The sequence below is a fragment of the Dendrobates tinctorius genome, unplaced genomic scaffold (assembly GCF_039654945.1).
Source record: "Dendrobates tinctorius isolate UK_male_01 unplaced genomic scaffold, ASM3965494v1 ptg000022l, whole genome shotgun sequence".
In the NCBI taxonomy this organism is placed as follows: domain Eukaryota; kingdom Metazoa; phylum Chordata; class Amphibia; order Anura; family Dendrobatidae; genus Dendrobates; species Dendrobates tinctorius.
Window position 1 is genome coordinate 78,932,858 of NW_027361690.1, and position 14,329 is coordinate 78,947,186.

Here is a 14,329-nt window from a genome sequence, read left to right on the forward strand (position 1 = left end):
TCACAGGCTCAGTATGGATTACACCAGAATATAAAAAGTAGAAAAAGGGAAATGTATTCGAAGCATACACTAGTATACATTGTTGGGGTACTTTAAAATCTTCGTATATATTTCAGCCTCAGTAAGCCAGTCCAGACTCTCTGCTACTGGAAACTAGATGGATACACGTACAGACGGAAAGTCGAGTGTTTGCAGAAATTTGGGAATTACTAATCACAGGAAAACCTCCCAGTAGATTTCGCAGAGGCGATGCTGACCCTCAGTTACTTTATCTGTGGAGACAGCGAAAACGGTTATTTGTGAAGAAAGGATTGCTATATCGCAGTAGCATGGATCCCATCACCGTTACTTGTCTCCATCAAATTGTGATCACAGGGAGATATGTACCCATGGTCCTCACAGCCTATCATGATGTGTCTGGTCACTTTGGAGTGCAAAAGACAGAAGCCACAGGCCATAGGCGATTCTATTGGATTGGCATGAGAGGAGACATTGAAAATGATGGCAGGAATGTCACATGTCTGTGACTGGGAAAACTGTGAAAGCTGATCATAAAGCACCACTGCATCCGATTGTGAGCTGACGTCCATTACAAATGGTAGCCATTGATCATCTGAAGGTAGAGGCCAGCAGGACAGGCCATAGCTACATCTTAACCATCATCGATCAGTTCACCAAATTTGCAGTGGCCGTCCCTGTGAAGGATTTAACTGCCCAGACCACACAGCGGTGGAACAGGGAGAGGTAAGTATTGCATTTGCAAGTGCAGCGGCCATGAGCAAGCAGGGGGGGCCCACTCGTGGGAAACGGTACTGGCACATAGTACGCCGGTGTGTCTGATGGCGAGTGGGCCCCCCCCACCATCAGAGACACTGTATTGTACTATGAGGGGCCCTGTGCCAGTGCCGTCGGCCAAGAGTGGGCCCACCCACCTGTTCAGAGCAACGGCACTTGCCTAGGTGTGCCAGGTGGTGACCCCAGCCCTTGGGGGGGCAGCCCAGTTAGGGAGGTTTAAAAAATGGCATATGTTGATGCGTAGGCTGTACATTCAGCAGCTGCAAATGGAGGAATTTGACAAGTCCGAGGAAGAGGAGGACAAAAGTGAGCCAAATTTCGGGCAACCTATGTGTCATCAGGGGAAGGTGGGACAAAATCCTTTGAAACCCATGCATGGTTCATTTTAATGAAGGTTAGATCAACATTTTGGGTCGCTAGACGGGTCCTTTTTTCTGTCAGGATTGATCCAGCAGCACTGAAGACTCTTTCAGGTAGCACACTAGCAGCAGGGCAAGCGAGTTCCTGTAAGGCATATTGTGCTAATTCAGGCCAGGTGTCCAGTTTACAGGCCCAATAGTCAAAGGGGAATGACCTGTGAGGGAGAACATCGATATGGGAGGAGAAGTAGTTTGTAACCATAGTTGACAACTGCTGTCTCCTGTCACTTGCAATCGATGCAGTATTGCCAGTCGTGTGAGCGGTACTTGAGAAATCAGTCCACAACATAGTCATGAAACCCCTGTCTCCAATGCCACTTCTGCTGTGTGCACCACGAACACCTGTTCCATTTTGGCCACTTCGGCTCGTGGGAGAACCAGCACCGCTGCTGTGTGCTGGGAATGCCTCAAACAAATGGTTTACCAGAGTTGCTTGTTTGTTAGCCAATATTATCTCTAGGTTCTCCTGTGGAATGATGTTGTGTAATTTGCCTTTATAGCGTGGATCGAGGATGCTGGTCAACCTGTAGTCGTCATCCTTCATCATTTTGGCTATGCGGGGGTCCCTTTTTAGGATCCGCAAAGCATAATCACACATGTGGGCCAATGTTCCAGTTGTCAATGATGCACTGGCAGTGGTGGATGGAGGAGCACTTTCTGGCAAATCCACAACCCTCCTGTCACGCACAAACCCTGTACCTGACCTTGCCATGCCAACATTTTCTCTTGCCCCCAGAGAATCATCCTCCTCCCCAAAATAATCATCCCCCTCATCCTCCTCCTCTTCCTCTTCTTCCTCCACCTTGTCCAGGAGAGTTCCCTGACCAGACAATGGCTGACTGTCATCAAGGCTTCCCTCCTCCTCCTGTTCCTCCGCTGCAGACGCCTGATCCTTAATGTGCTTCAAACTTTGCATGAGCAGACGCATAAGTGGGATGCTCATGCTTATGATGGTGTCTGCGTTTACCAGCCATGTGCATTCCTCAAAACACTGAAGGACTTTACAGAGGTCTTTCAGCTTTGACCACTGCACACCCGACAACTCATGTCTGCCCTCAAACTGCCTGCCCGTGTATCCTCCCACAAATGCATTACAGCCTGCCTCTGTTCCTACAGCCTCTCAACCATGTGCAGGGTGGAGTTCCACCTTGTTGCAATGTCTATGATTAGGCGGTGTTTGGGGAGGTGGAGCAATCGCTGCAGTTTCCGCATACGAGTGGAGTGGACGTTTGAGCGACGGATGTGCGAGCACAGTCTTCGCACCTTTGGGAGCAGGGCTGTTAACTCTGGATATTTATTTAGGAAGCACTGCATCACCAGGTTCAAAGTGTGAGCCAGGCAAGGTATGTGTGTGAGTTTTGCAAGGGCTATGGCTGCCACAAAATTCCGGCCATTATCACTGACTCCCTTGCTTGGCTCAAGATGTAGACTGCCCAGCGGTGTGTCTGTTGTCGCCCAAAGACATCATCTTTAAAACAGCCTGCTGCCGCTTACCACTAGCTGTCCGATAGTGGGACAGCTCGTGTGCAACACTGGCAGCTGCGAATGGAGTGCTCGTGCAACTGCGCTCTGTCGATGAGCTTTCGCTTCTGGAGGAGGAGGAGTGCCGAATGCCTACAGCCAACCGTTTCCTATACCGTGGCCTAGGCAGCACTGTTCCACCGCCATTGTCCCCTGTGGAGCCTGCATCCACCACATTATCCCAGTGTGCAGTGATGGACACGTAACGACCCTGGCCATGCCTACTGGACCATGCATCTGTTGTGAGGTGCAGCTTTCCACTCACTGATTGTTTGAGTGCGTGGACAATGCAGTCTTTCACATGCAGGTGGAAGGCAGGGATGGCTTTTCAAGAAAAGAAGTGCCGACTTGGTAGATCATAGCGTGGGACAGCGTAAGCCATGAGCTCTAGGAAAGCTTTGCTTTCAACCAAACGGAAGGGCATCATCTCTAATGAGATCAGTTTGGCAATGTAGGCGTTCAAAGCCAGTGTACGCGGATGAGAGTATGAGTACTTTCTTGTCCTACTCAGAGTGTCTGCTAGGGTGAGCTGGACTTGAGAGCTGCATATGGGGGAACTAGCGGTGGACCGTACAGACTGAGAGGGGGTTGGTGAAGGTGATGGAGTTGGTGGTGATGGCCTAGATTCAGTGTTTCGCTGCAAAACCATTGTGATTCCCTGACTGCTTTGGCCTTGCGACAACACCTCATCATTTATTGCTGGTGGTGTGCTTACCGGTGGCGGTGGTCTTACAGTGGGGGAAGCGATGGAGCGCTGCTAGCTACCTTCAGTCGGAGCAGGTGCACATGTGGTACCTGAGGTTTTGTAGTCCGTCCACGCTTGCAAGTGCATGGTGGTTAAATATCTAAGCATGCAACTGGTATTCAAATTTCTGAGATTTTTTCCCTCGGCTAAACGTCCTTCCGCACTTCTTACAGATAACTTTTGCCTTATCAGTAGGATTTTGGACAAAAGTGCCACACTGCACTCTTCCTACTATGGTATAAATTTTCAGGGCTTGCACGCTGTGCTAATTTGACCATGTGGCCAAGCTGTCCTGCACCTCTTTTGGTTTTTGTTCCACATTTTTTGGACAGCTACGGGCCTGCCAGATAACCGCAGCTGCGATGTCGATGCCTGCTGCGGATCCTTCTCCTCATCTGAGCTATTGTCAGCGGCACCCTCTTCCCCCAATGGATGCCAATCCGGGTCAACAACTGGGTCATCCATCACCTCCTCTTCAATTTCATCTGCTCCTTCCTCTGTGTCACCGTGTAAGGTGGTATAGTATGTGGGAAGGGGCACCTGAGTTTCATTAGGGTCAGATTCTGGCTCAGTAGACTGCGAGGGCAATGTAGTGCTGTGGGTCAATGTACCAGCAGAATCATGTAGCAGTGGCTGTGCATCAGTGCACTCCAAGTAACATTCATCTTGGACTGGGGAATTCAGGATTTGACTGGATAACCCAGGCATGGTATGTGAAAAGAGCTCCATGGAGTAATCTGAAGTGTGGGCTGCCGCATCCTTCACTTTTGGTGGGGATGAAGGACACAAGGAAAGGTGTTTTTCCTGACCAGAACCCTGCACTGACGACTCAGTGCTTGCAGGTTTTGAAAGTTCAGAAGAGGAGGCAATAGAGCTGGTGGCTGTTTCGGCAATGTAAGCCAAAACCTGTTCCTGATGCTCCGGCTTTAAAAGAGGTTTTCCTACTCCCAGAAAAGGGAACCTTACAGGCCTTCTTATGCCAGACGATGATGCAGGCTCAGCACCTCCTTCCTTAGCTGCTATTGTGCTTTAGGCTTTACCAGCAGATGCACCACCACCACCATCAGTACCAGCTGCTCCCCGCCCACGTTCGCGGCCTCTTCCACCATACTTCCTCATGTTTGTGAAAATGTAACAAAAATACCAGCAGATATATGGTACTGTATGAGGAGCGTACAGTTGTATAAGGTGTAGGTAAAAATTTAAATCTCTGTATATATTTCCTTAGTCACAGACGCTCTCCCAGTATGTATTTGACCATAATCCGACCAGCAGATATACGGTACTGTATCAGAAATGGACAGCTCTATACGTTTTATGTATGGAAAAATGAAAATCTCTGTCTATATTTTACAGAGTCACACCCAGATAGCATGTATTTGTCTGTGATACCAGCCAGCACATGGTGTGTGAGGAGCGTACAACTCTATACGGTGTATGTATGGAAAATTTTAAATCTCCATCTAATTTTTTACCGAGTCACACACACACGCTGTCTCTGTATAGATTTGACCGTAAGACAAACACCAGATATACGATACTGTTTGAGAAGCGGACAGCTCTATACGATGTATGTATGGAAAATTTAAAATCTCCGTCTATTTTTTGACGGAGTCAACAGCAGATATACGATACTGTTAGAGAAGCGGAAAGCTCTATACGGTGTATGGAAAAATGGAAATGTCCGTCTATGTATTTACCGACTCACACACACGCTGTCTCTGTATAGATTGGACCGTAATCCAAACAGCAGATATACAATACTGTTTAAGAAGCGGACAGCTCTATACGGTGTATGTATGGAAAATTTAAAATCTCCATCTATTTTTTTACGGAGACACACACAGATAGCTTGTATATGTCCATGCTACCAGCCGGAATACACGGTAGTGTGTGAGGAACGTATACCTCTATTCGGTGTGTGAAAAAATGAACGCTCTGTAACTGTGCAGAAAATCAGAATAAAAGTTTTTTTGCTTTTAAAAAAGCAGTCTTCACAGCAGTGTGAATGCAGCTATCAGGTAGCCTTATAAGGCAGCCTAATAACCACCAGCGCTGCTGCACACACAAAAATCCTCCCCTGTCACTGCTCACTAACTGTACAGTTGAAATCGCTATCAGAAGAAGCACAAATTTTTTTTTTCTTTGTTGCCTAACTCTCTCCCTATTGAGAATCAGCGGCAGCATCCTCTCCCTATGCTAAGATCTGCAGAAGTAAAATGGCGGTCGGCGGTCAGGGATTTTATAGCCACGGTGACGCTACACAAAGCAAGCCAATCACACGAATGCCCTTCTCTAAAATAGTGGTGGCCGCTGCCGATGTTGCCCACAGTGTGCGTCCTTGATGATTGGCTGAGAAAAGGCGCTGGAGGCATCATGGGTGACCTCATGGCTGACCTCACACTATGGTTGTGTTTCGATCGACGAAAATCGGCGACTTATGAATTTGACCGACCCATTTCGCTCAACTCTACTCACTAGTTATATGGTTGTACTGGGGTAGACCACTTTGTCTGTCTAAAACAGGGTTCCCCAACTCCAGTCCTCAAGGCCCACCAACAGGTCATGTTTTCAGGATTTCCTTAGTATTGCCCAGGTGATAATTGCATCACCTGTACAATACAAGGGAAATCCTGAAAACATGACCTGTTGGTGGGCCTTGAGGACTGGAGTTGGGGAACCCTGGTCTAAAATGATTACAATTCCCCCCTCCTCAACCCTCCATCTTGCACTAATAAAACTGCACTAATGAAAAATCACCCAAAGCTTCCACTGCTAAGGTTTGATTCAACAACTAGCACTCTTCAGGAAGACTTCAGTTGCTCCTTCACTTCTTGATACACAAAATAAGACAAAAGTAGCTTAATGAATACAAAAAGATTACATGACATACAGTAAAGAACTGCATTTCTTAAAAGAAAATAAATCAGAAACCTAACTGTTTTGTGTATAGGATCCTGTGACTGGGAGAGACAGAAACTAGGACAAGTCTTTAATTTGATTGTCCCCTAAGAAAAACATAAATAAGCACTCCCATCAAAAATGTAATCCTCTTTATAAATTGCAATCATCATATTAAATAGCACTGTGTAGTTACAATTGCTTATTTTGCCTTTCTACCTAATTCTTCTGTTTTCCATTCGGTTTATGACATCACATGAATAAAAATTGACTAGCTGAATCCTTCTAAGCTTTATGTAGAAACAGGAGGTCAATTTTCCCTGTATTAATCATGAGTCACTGCAAAAGTCCCTGGAAAGGGGGAGTAGCGGAGCAGCTGGGTCTAGAGATGAAGAGGGGAATGATAAATTCAGGAACTAGAAACTTCCTGTTTCTACATAGAGCAAAGAGAAGAATTAGCTGAGTAGAAAGGAAAAATGAGCAATTGTAAGTACACAGTGCTATAAAATATGATTGCAATATTAAGAGGATAAAAACTTTTGATGGGAGTGCTTCTTTAACATCCAATCTTGTATGCACATTTTCATTTTTAATACCCAGTCCTCTGTTGCTCAACCCCCATCCTGTGATGTCACCTCTAGGCTTTGGAAAGGATGATTGCATTTTATGGTTCTTGATGTTATCCCAGTACCTGTTGGTTGCGATGTGTAACTTCGAAGACATGCAATCCGCAGACCTTATGTGAAAAGCAAACAATCTACTCAGGTATCTTTACCAATGGACACTATTTCTTACAATTAGATAAAAATTTTCCAAGACACAAGTTACTGTAAAAGGTAACATTTTAGATGATTGAGATCACCAGATCAGCTTGAAAATGCTTATATAGAGTTGTAAAGTGTTACATTAGGTTTCTCAATTTTGTTCAGCAATGGAGTCTTTTTTTTAAACAATTTTACCTGCTAATTCCAGTTCCTTCTGTAATTCTTCACAGGTGGTCCTTAACTCTTGGACAACTCTTCTGATAATTCTTTTCACTTCTGGGTCAATGTTGACTTTTAGGATTGCTACTTCCAATAGGTGACACTAGAGATCAAGACCTCTTCCTCTCTTAAGAGGGAATTTGCATATTTAATTTCTCAGAGGAGCATGCATAGGTAAAAAGGCCCCATCTCACATAACAAGTTCGTTAGCGAGATCGCAGAAACGTTACAGATTTTGTGACGCAACAGCGACCTCGCCAGCGATCTCGCTACGTGTGACACATAGCGGCGACCGGCCCCCCCGCTGGATATCGCTGATCGTGCTCGAATGTCCTAGGCTATTTTTTGATCATTGGCTTCCCGCTGGCCAGCATGCATTGCTGTGTTTGACGCCAACGAGCGACCTCGTTGGCGACGAAAAACTCAGGGACGCAGGCGTGAGTCGTCAGAATAGCTGCTGTGTGACAAGGTCCCAACGACCGCCGAAGTCGTTATACGGATCGCCGAATCGTTGCTGAGTCATTGAGTAGATCTGCCTGTTTGACAGCTTACTAGCGACCATGTAGCGACGTACCAGCCATCCTTACCAGGTAGTATCATTGTCAGGATCGCTGGAGCGTCGCTTAGTGTAACGGGACCCTAAGTCTCCTATTGTAACTCTGAAATGTCAGGCCTGGCTTGTCAGTCTCCACAAGGAGAAACATTATCCCTTAGATTCCACTCCTCTGTCTGAAATCTTTCTCGGAGTACCTGGTTGTGGCCGGTTTATGGTGAAATGATGATGATCTTCCCACTTTTGGATTATGGCCCCAACAGTGCTCACTGGAACCTTCAGAAGTTTAGAAATTTTTCTGTAACAAATGCCATCAGTATGTTTAGTAAAAATAAGGCTGCAAAAATCTTGAGACAGTTCACTGGTTTTACCCATTGTGAGATTTTTTTTTTGTGTGGCACTTTGGTAATGAGACACCTTCTTATAACCCAGCAGTTGAACCAGCGGATATTATTTTTCACTGAATAGCCAGATTGATTTCTAATTACAGAAAAATTTCATCTGGCATCATGAATTTCCATTGCTTTTTGTGCCTCTTTCTTCACTTGTTCAATACTTTTTTTTCCGGGGTCATTTCCTATTACTACATATAACTTAATTTCTGGAATATCTATAGTTTATTTGCCTGTGTTGATTGGATGAGTGGTTAATACATATGGTGAGACTTTAATGGCAATTGTGGTGATGAATTCAATACTTATTTCACCCACTATGTAAGTTTTCTCAAAGAAAAAATCAGAAGGTCTCCCTCTACCTAAAGTCAGGTTTTATGAGCTTCGCACTTTGCCAAGTCTGTTATTCTTTGATGATATCTTGCTTGCTGAAGTTGTTTCCATTCTTGTAGGTTAATACTTCTTTAGGTATGTGGAAGTTTAATGAGGTGTGCTATTTTAGGTTTAGATGAGCACCATAAAAATTGTGATCATAGTTTGTTGATAGAGACAAAGAAGGACCTTAGGACGTGGACTGTAAGGGCTTGTATGTATGTAATTTTATGCCAGAAAATACATTTTACTTCATTTCCTTCCCAGCCACAAAACATAGGCTACAGACCAAGTGGAAAATACTTTTGGATTTTTAGCAGCATTGGAAGAATGTTTTTATGTACATGTCATCGAAGTACATTTATCAAAGTACTTCTGGCAGTTATAACATGGCAGTTAGACAGGGCAGGAGACAGGTTAGACATTTATATACATCTACTCCCTGTACATTTGGAGTACAACAAATATATACCATATGCATTTGTGTAATTTATATCCTGGCCGCTGCATTCACACACATCCACCGCCCTGGCATTAACTCTCCACACTCCATCCATATTGGCCCCTCGCTTCTTTCCTCTCCTATGTATAGCACTCACGCTCTTTTCACATTGTTAAATTGTACAGATCCAGGCAGTCCCACCATTCAACACCAGAGACGCTCTCACAAATCACTTAACCATCTGCTCACTCTTTCTATCCTCCGTCTCCTAGTCGCAGGAGTCATTGCTCCCAACCCTGGTCCCCCATGTTATAGAAAGTCAAACCCCCCCACTGCTACACTCAGAAACCCCTCGAATCTTATTAATATTCCCTGCATGCCATCTGTCTCTCTTAATTGTGCACTTTGGAATTCTCGCTCAGTGTGTAACAAACTCTCCTTCATTCATGACTTCTTCCTTTCTAATTCTCTTAACCTCCTGGCTCTTACTGAAACCTGGATCCAGCAGTCAGATACTACCGCTGCTGCTGCTCTTTCATACGGGGGGCTACACTTCTCTCATACCCCAAGATCAGACAATAGAGCTGGTGGAGGCGTTGGTCTGCTCCTATCATCAAAATGTACCTTTCAGGTTATCCCTCAAGTACCCTCACTTGTCTTCCCTTCTTTTGAGGTCCATGCCGTCAGACTCTGCACCCCCTTCTCCATGCAAGTGGCGGTGGTGTATCGTCCTCCCGGCCCCTCCCATCAGTTCCTGGATCATTTTGCCACTTGGCTTCCATATTTTCTCTCCTGTGACATCCCTACCCTCATCATGGGAGATTTCAACATCCCCATTGCTCTTCCCCTCTCCCCATCTGCTACTCACCTTTTATCTCTAACCTCCTCATTTGGCCTTTCGCAGCTTACTAATTCTCCAACGCATGAAGACGGAAACTCCCTCGACTTGGTCTTCTCTCGGCTTTGTGCAGTGGATGATTTTGCAAACTCCCCTCTCCCGCTCTCTGACCACAATCTTCTTTCATTCTCTATAAAGAACTGCCAGGCTGCTCAGGTCACCCCCACTGTCCAGACTTATAGAAACATACAGGCCATTAACACCCAGAAACTTCTGAAGAACTTGCAGTCTTCATTGGCCCCTATCTCCTCCCTCTCATGTCCTGATTCTGCATTGAAGCATTACAATGAAACACTTCAAAGTGCCCTGGATGAATTTGCACCCCCTATATATAGAACACCACAACACAGATGGCGACAACCCTGGCACACGGTGCAAACACGTTTCCTGCAGCGGTGCTCCAGGTGCGCCGAACGTCTGTGGAGAAAATCCAATCTACACGAAGATTTCATCCATTTTAAGTTTATGCTTAGAACATACAACACTGCCCTTCACCTCTCCAAACAAACCTATTTCAACACCCTCATCACCTCACTGTCCAATAACCCGAAACGTCTCTTTGACACTTTTCATTCTCTACTCAATCCAAGAGTACAGGCCCCAACCACGGAGCTCCGAGCTGACGATCTGGCCAATTACTTCAAAGAAAAAATTGACCAGATCCGACAGGAAATTATCTCCAAATCCCCTCATACCATGCACTGTCCTCCCTCCCCCACTGCATCTAACTCACTCTCTGATTTTGAACCAGTCACAGAAGAAGAAGTAAGCAGGCTCCTTGCATCTTCTCGCCCAACTACTTGCACCAGTGACCCATTTCCGTCACATCTCCTCCAGTCCCTTTCCCCTGCTGTCACCCCTCACCTAACTAAAATATTTAACCTCTCTCTCTCTTCTGGTATTTTTCCCTCCTCATTTAAGCATGCCATCATACATCCACTACTTAAAAAACCATCCCTCGACCAAAACTGTGCCACTAACTATAGACCTGTCTCTAATCTTCCCTTCATCTCTAAACTCCTGGAACGCCTGGTCCACTCCCGTCTTATCCGCTATCTCTCAGAAAACTCTGTTCTCGACCCTCTCCAATCCGGTTTCCGCTCTTTACTCTCCACTGAAACTGCCCTCACTAAAGTCTCTAATGATCTGCTAACAGCTAAATCAAATGGTCATTACTCCATGCTAATTCTCTTGGATCTCTCTGCAGCATTCGACACTGTGGATCATCAGCTCCTCCTCACTATGCTCCATTCCATTGGCCTCAAGGACACCGTTCTCTCCTGGTTCTCCTCCTATCTCTCCGACCGCTCCTTTACTGTTTCTTTTGCCGGTTCCTCCTCCTCTCACCTTCCCCTTACTGTTGGGGTTCCTCAAGGATCGGTTCTAGGCCCCCTCCTCTTCTCCTTGTACACTGCCCCTATTGGTCAAACAATCAGTAGATTTGGTTTCCAGTACCATCTCTATGCTGATGACACCCAATTATACGCTTCTTCTCCTGACATCACGCCAGCCTTTCTAGAAAACACTGGCGATTGTCTAAACGCTGTGTCTAATATCATGTCCTCACTATATCTGAAACTGAACCTGTCAAAGACTGAACTCCTGGTGTTTCCTCCCGCTACTAATGTACCTATACCCGACATTGCTATTTCTGTGTGTGGTTCCACTATTACTCCCCAGCAACATGCCCGCTGTCTTGGGGTCATACTTGATTCCGAGCTTTCCTTTGCCCCCCACATTCGATCACTGGCTCGCTCTTGTCATCTGCACCTCAAAAACATTTCTAGAATTCGACCTTTTCTTACTTTTGACTCTGCAAAAACTCTTACTGTTTCTCTTATTCATTCTCGTCTCGACTATTGTAACTCTCTTCTAATCGGTCTCCCTCTTACCAAACTCTCCCCTCTCCAATCTGCCTTGAATGCTGCAGCCAGGATCATATTCCTCACCAATCGTTACACCGATGCCTCTACCTTGTGCCAGTCATTACACTGGCTACCCATCCACTCCAGAATTCAGTATAAACTTATTACCCTCACCCACAAAGCCCTCCATGGCTCAGCACCACCCTACATCTCCTCCCTTGTTTCAGTATACCACCCTACCCGCGCCCTCCGTTCTGCTGATGACCTGAGGTTAGTATCCTCAATAGTCAGAACCTCCCACTCCCGTCTCCAAGACTTTACATGTGCCACGCCAATTATTTGGAATGCACTTCCCAGGTCAATACGATTAGTCCCCAATCCCCACAATTTTAAGCGTGTCCTGAAAACGCATTTATTCAGACTGGCCTATCGCCTCAACACATTAACCTAACCTATCCCTGTGTGGCAGAGCCAAAAGTTTTACCATAACCAGGTTCCCAGCATCATGTTCCCACATGCTTTATGCATCCATTAGCCCTCTGTGTCTGTACTGTTACACACTTAACATTATGGCTGGTCCATACAATCAGAGCAACTGTTACCACCCACCTTTCGTGTCTACCTCTTTCCTCATAGACTGTAAGCTTGCGAGCAGGGCCCTCACTCCTCTTGTTATTTGTTATAATCTACTGTATGTGATTATTGTTATGCTGTAATGTCTATTGTCTGTACAAATCCCCTCTGAAATGTAAAGTGCTGCGGAATATGTCGGCGCTATAAAAATAAAATTTATTATTATTATTATTATGTACATCCCACAGGAGAGGGTTGTTACAAACAGGTCTTTGCAGACTTCTCACTGACTAGCCTGGCACGAAACACATAGGAGATGTCAGGACATTCTAGCACTGCATGTTTAGAATAGGGTGTGGTTACAGATTTGGTGCAGGCTCTCCCATGTTAGGTCAGGGAACCTCTATACAGTCTACAAGAATTTGAGTAGGCAAAGAAAAATTGATAAGGTGGAAGAGACCTTATCCGTAATCCAGCTTCTGTATTTCCTGGACATTGACTGATGCTCTTCAAAGTTAGGTTTGTAACTGTACAAACATTTAAAATGTTATTATTATAAGAGTAATAGTTACCTTCATATGTATACTGTGTCACTTCCGTGACTCTCATGGTTTGTGGGTGTCGTCCTACTCATTGCATTCACCGTTCTGTTCCTCCCCTTATCGGGACATCACGATGAGCTGCCTCATGCAGTACACCCAGCACTGCTGCATTCTCCTGCTATCTGAACCTGGCTATAGAGAGGGGCGGCCAGATCCTGCAGAAATTTAATCCGCTGTGTCCTGCAGAGTTTTGCTTTCCTTGCCTATCCCCTGCCAGCAGGTGATATATTATGCAGCTCCTCCCTTCACATCTTGCCTGAGCTTAGGCTCCTAGTTACAGTCCATTTCTAGACATCTGTCAAGGTGCAAGTTTGTTTGGTTTCTCCCATTACCGACTCGGCTTGTTTACTCGTTTTGTGTGACCTCTCTGCTTCTGAACCACAGCTTTGTATTTCAATACTGTGCTGCCCACCTCTACCTCGGACTATCTGACTACGTCTTTGTCCTTGCCCTCTGGCACATCCATAGTAAGCCTGGCCAGTGTTGCAGTAGGTGCACTTCCACCATCATCACACTGTTTTCTTTTGCACATGTATCGGCGTTTTTGCACATATACACATACATACTGTACATACCTGGGTGCACACATTTTTGGGTCCAAAAATGGTATTTTAAAGCTGTAACATACAACTTGAACTGTTTTAAAGAGAAACTTCTCCATATAAATGCATGGTTAGATGCAAAAAAAAGGAGCAACTAACTTGTAAAAACGTGAAAATACAGTTTCCAAAATTGGTTAGATTTTGGGAGTCATAACTTTTTGTGGAGGGACTCTGTAATTTGTCTCAACAGCTTAACTGATATTGTCTTATACAAAAACAAATTATGCTATTTACAGTCCATACATATTTTGAATACTCTAATGCATGTTGACTCTTCTTGTTTCTTTTAGGTGAAACCCACATGTTTACAGCCGGAAGTCATAAACTTCCCTTTCGTTTTCATCTACCTGATAGGTGAGTACATTTACACACAGGCTGAATGTTTTTCCACTTTATAATGATGCAGCTTTTTTTTTACCTTTTTCAATATTGTAAGTATAAAATATTTTGCTTTCTGTGTTTTTTATTTTTATATTTTTTTCTGTCTTTCCATAAGCTGCACTTGCATTTCACTAGACAAACACTTCTGGGTGAAGTCTAATACAGACAAAGGATGGCTGCTTTTAGAAATGTATTTCTGCTATTATCAGTGGACCCTGTGGTTGGACCCCCACAATAAGGCCTATCTAACATTACTTGGCAAATATCTTTAGAAGAGACATTTCC

The 14,329-nt window shown here is 45.0% G+C and overlaps 1 protein-coding gene across 1 annotated transcript in view; it reads left to right on the plus strand.

The window, feature by feature from the left end:
- ARRDC4 (arrestin domain containing 4) overlaps nucleotides 1-14,329 on the plus strand; it is a 174,479-nt gene that overhangs the window by 83,299 nt on the left and 76,851 nt on the right. The window contains exon 2 of the mRNA XM_073568770.1: nucleotides 13,954-14,017. Within this exon, the coding sequence (XP_073424871.1) occupies nucleotides 13,954-14,017 (64 nt within the window). The remainder of the gene's footprint in view (nucleotides 1-13,953; nucleotides 14,018-14,329) is intronic.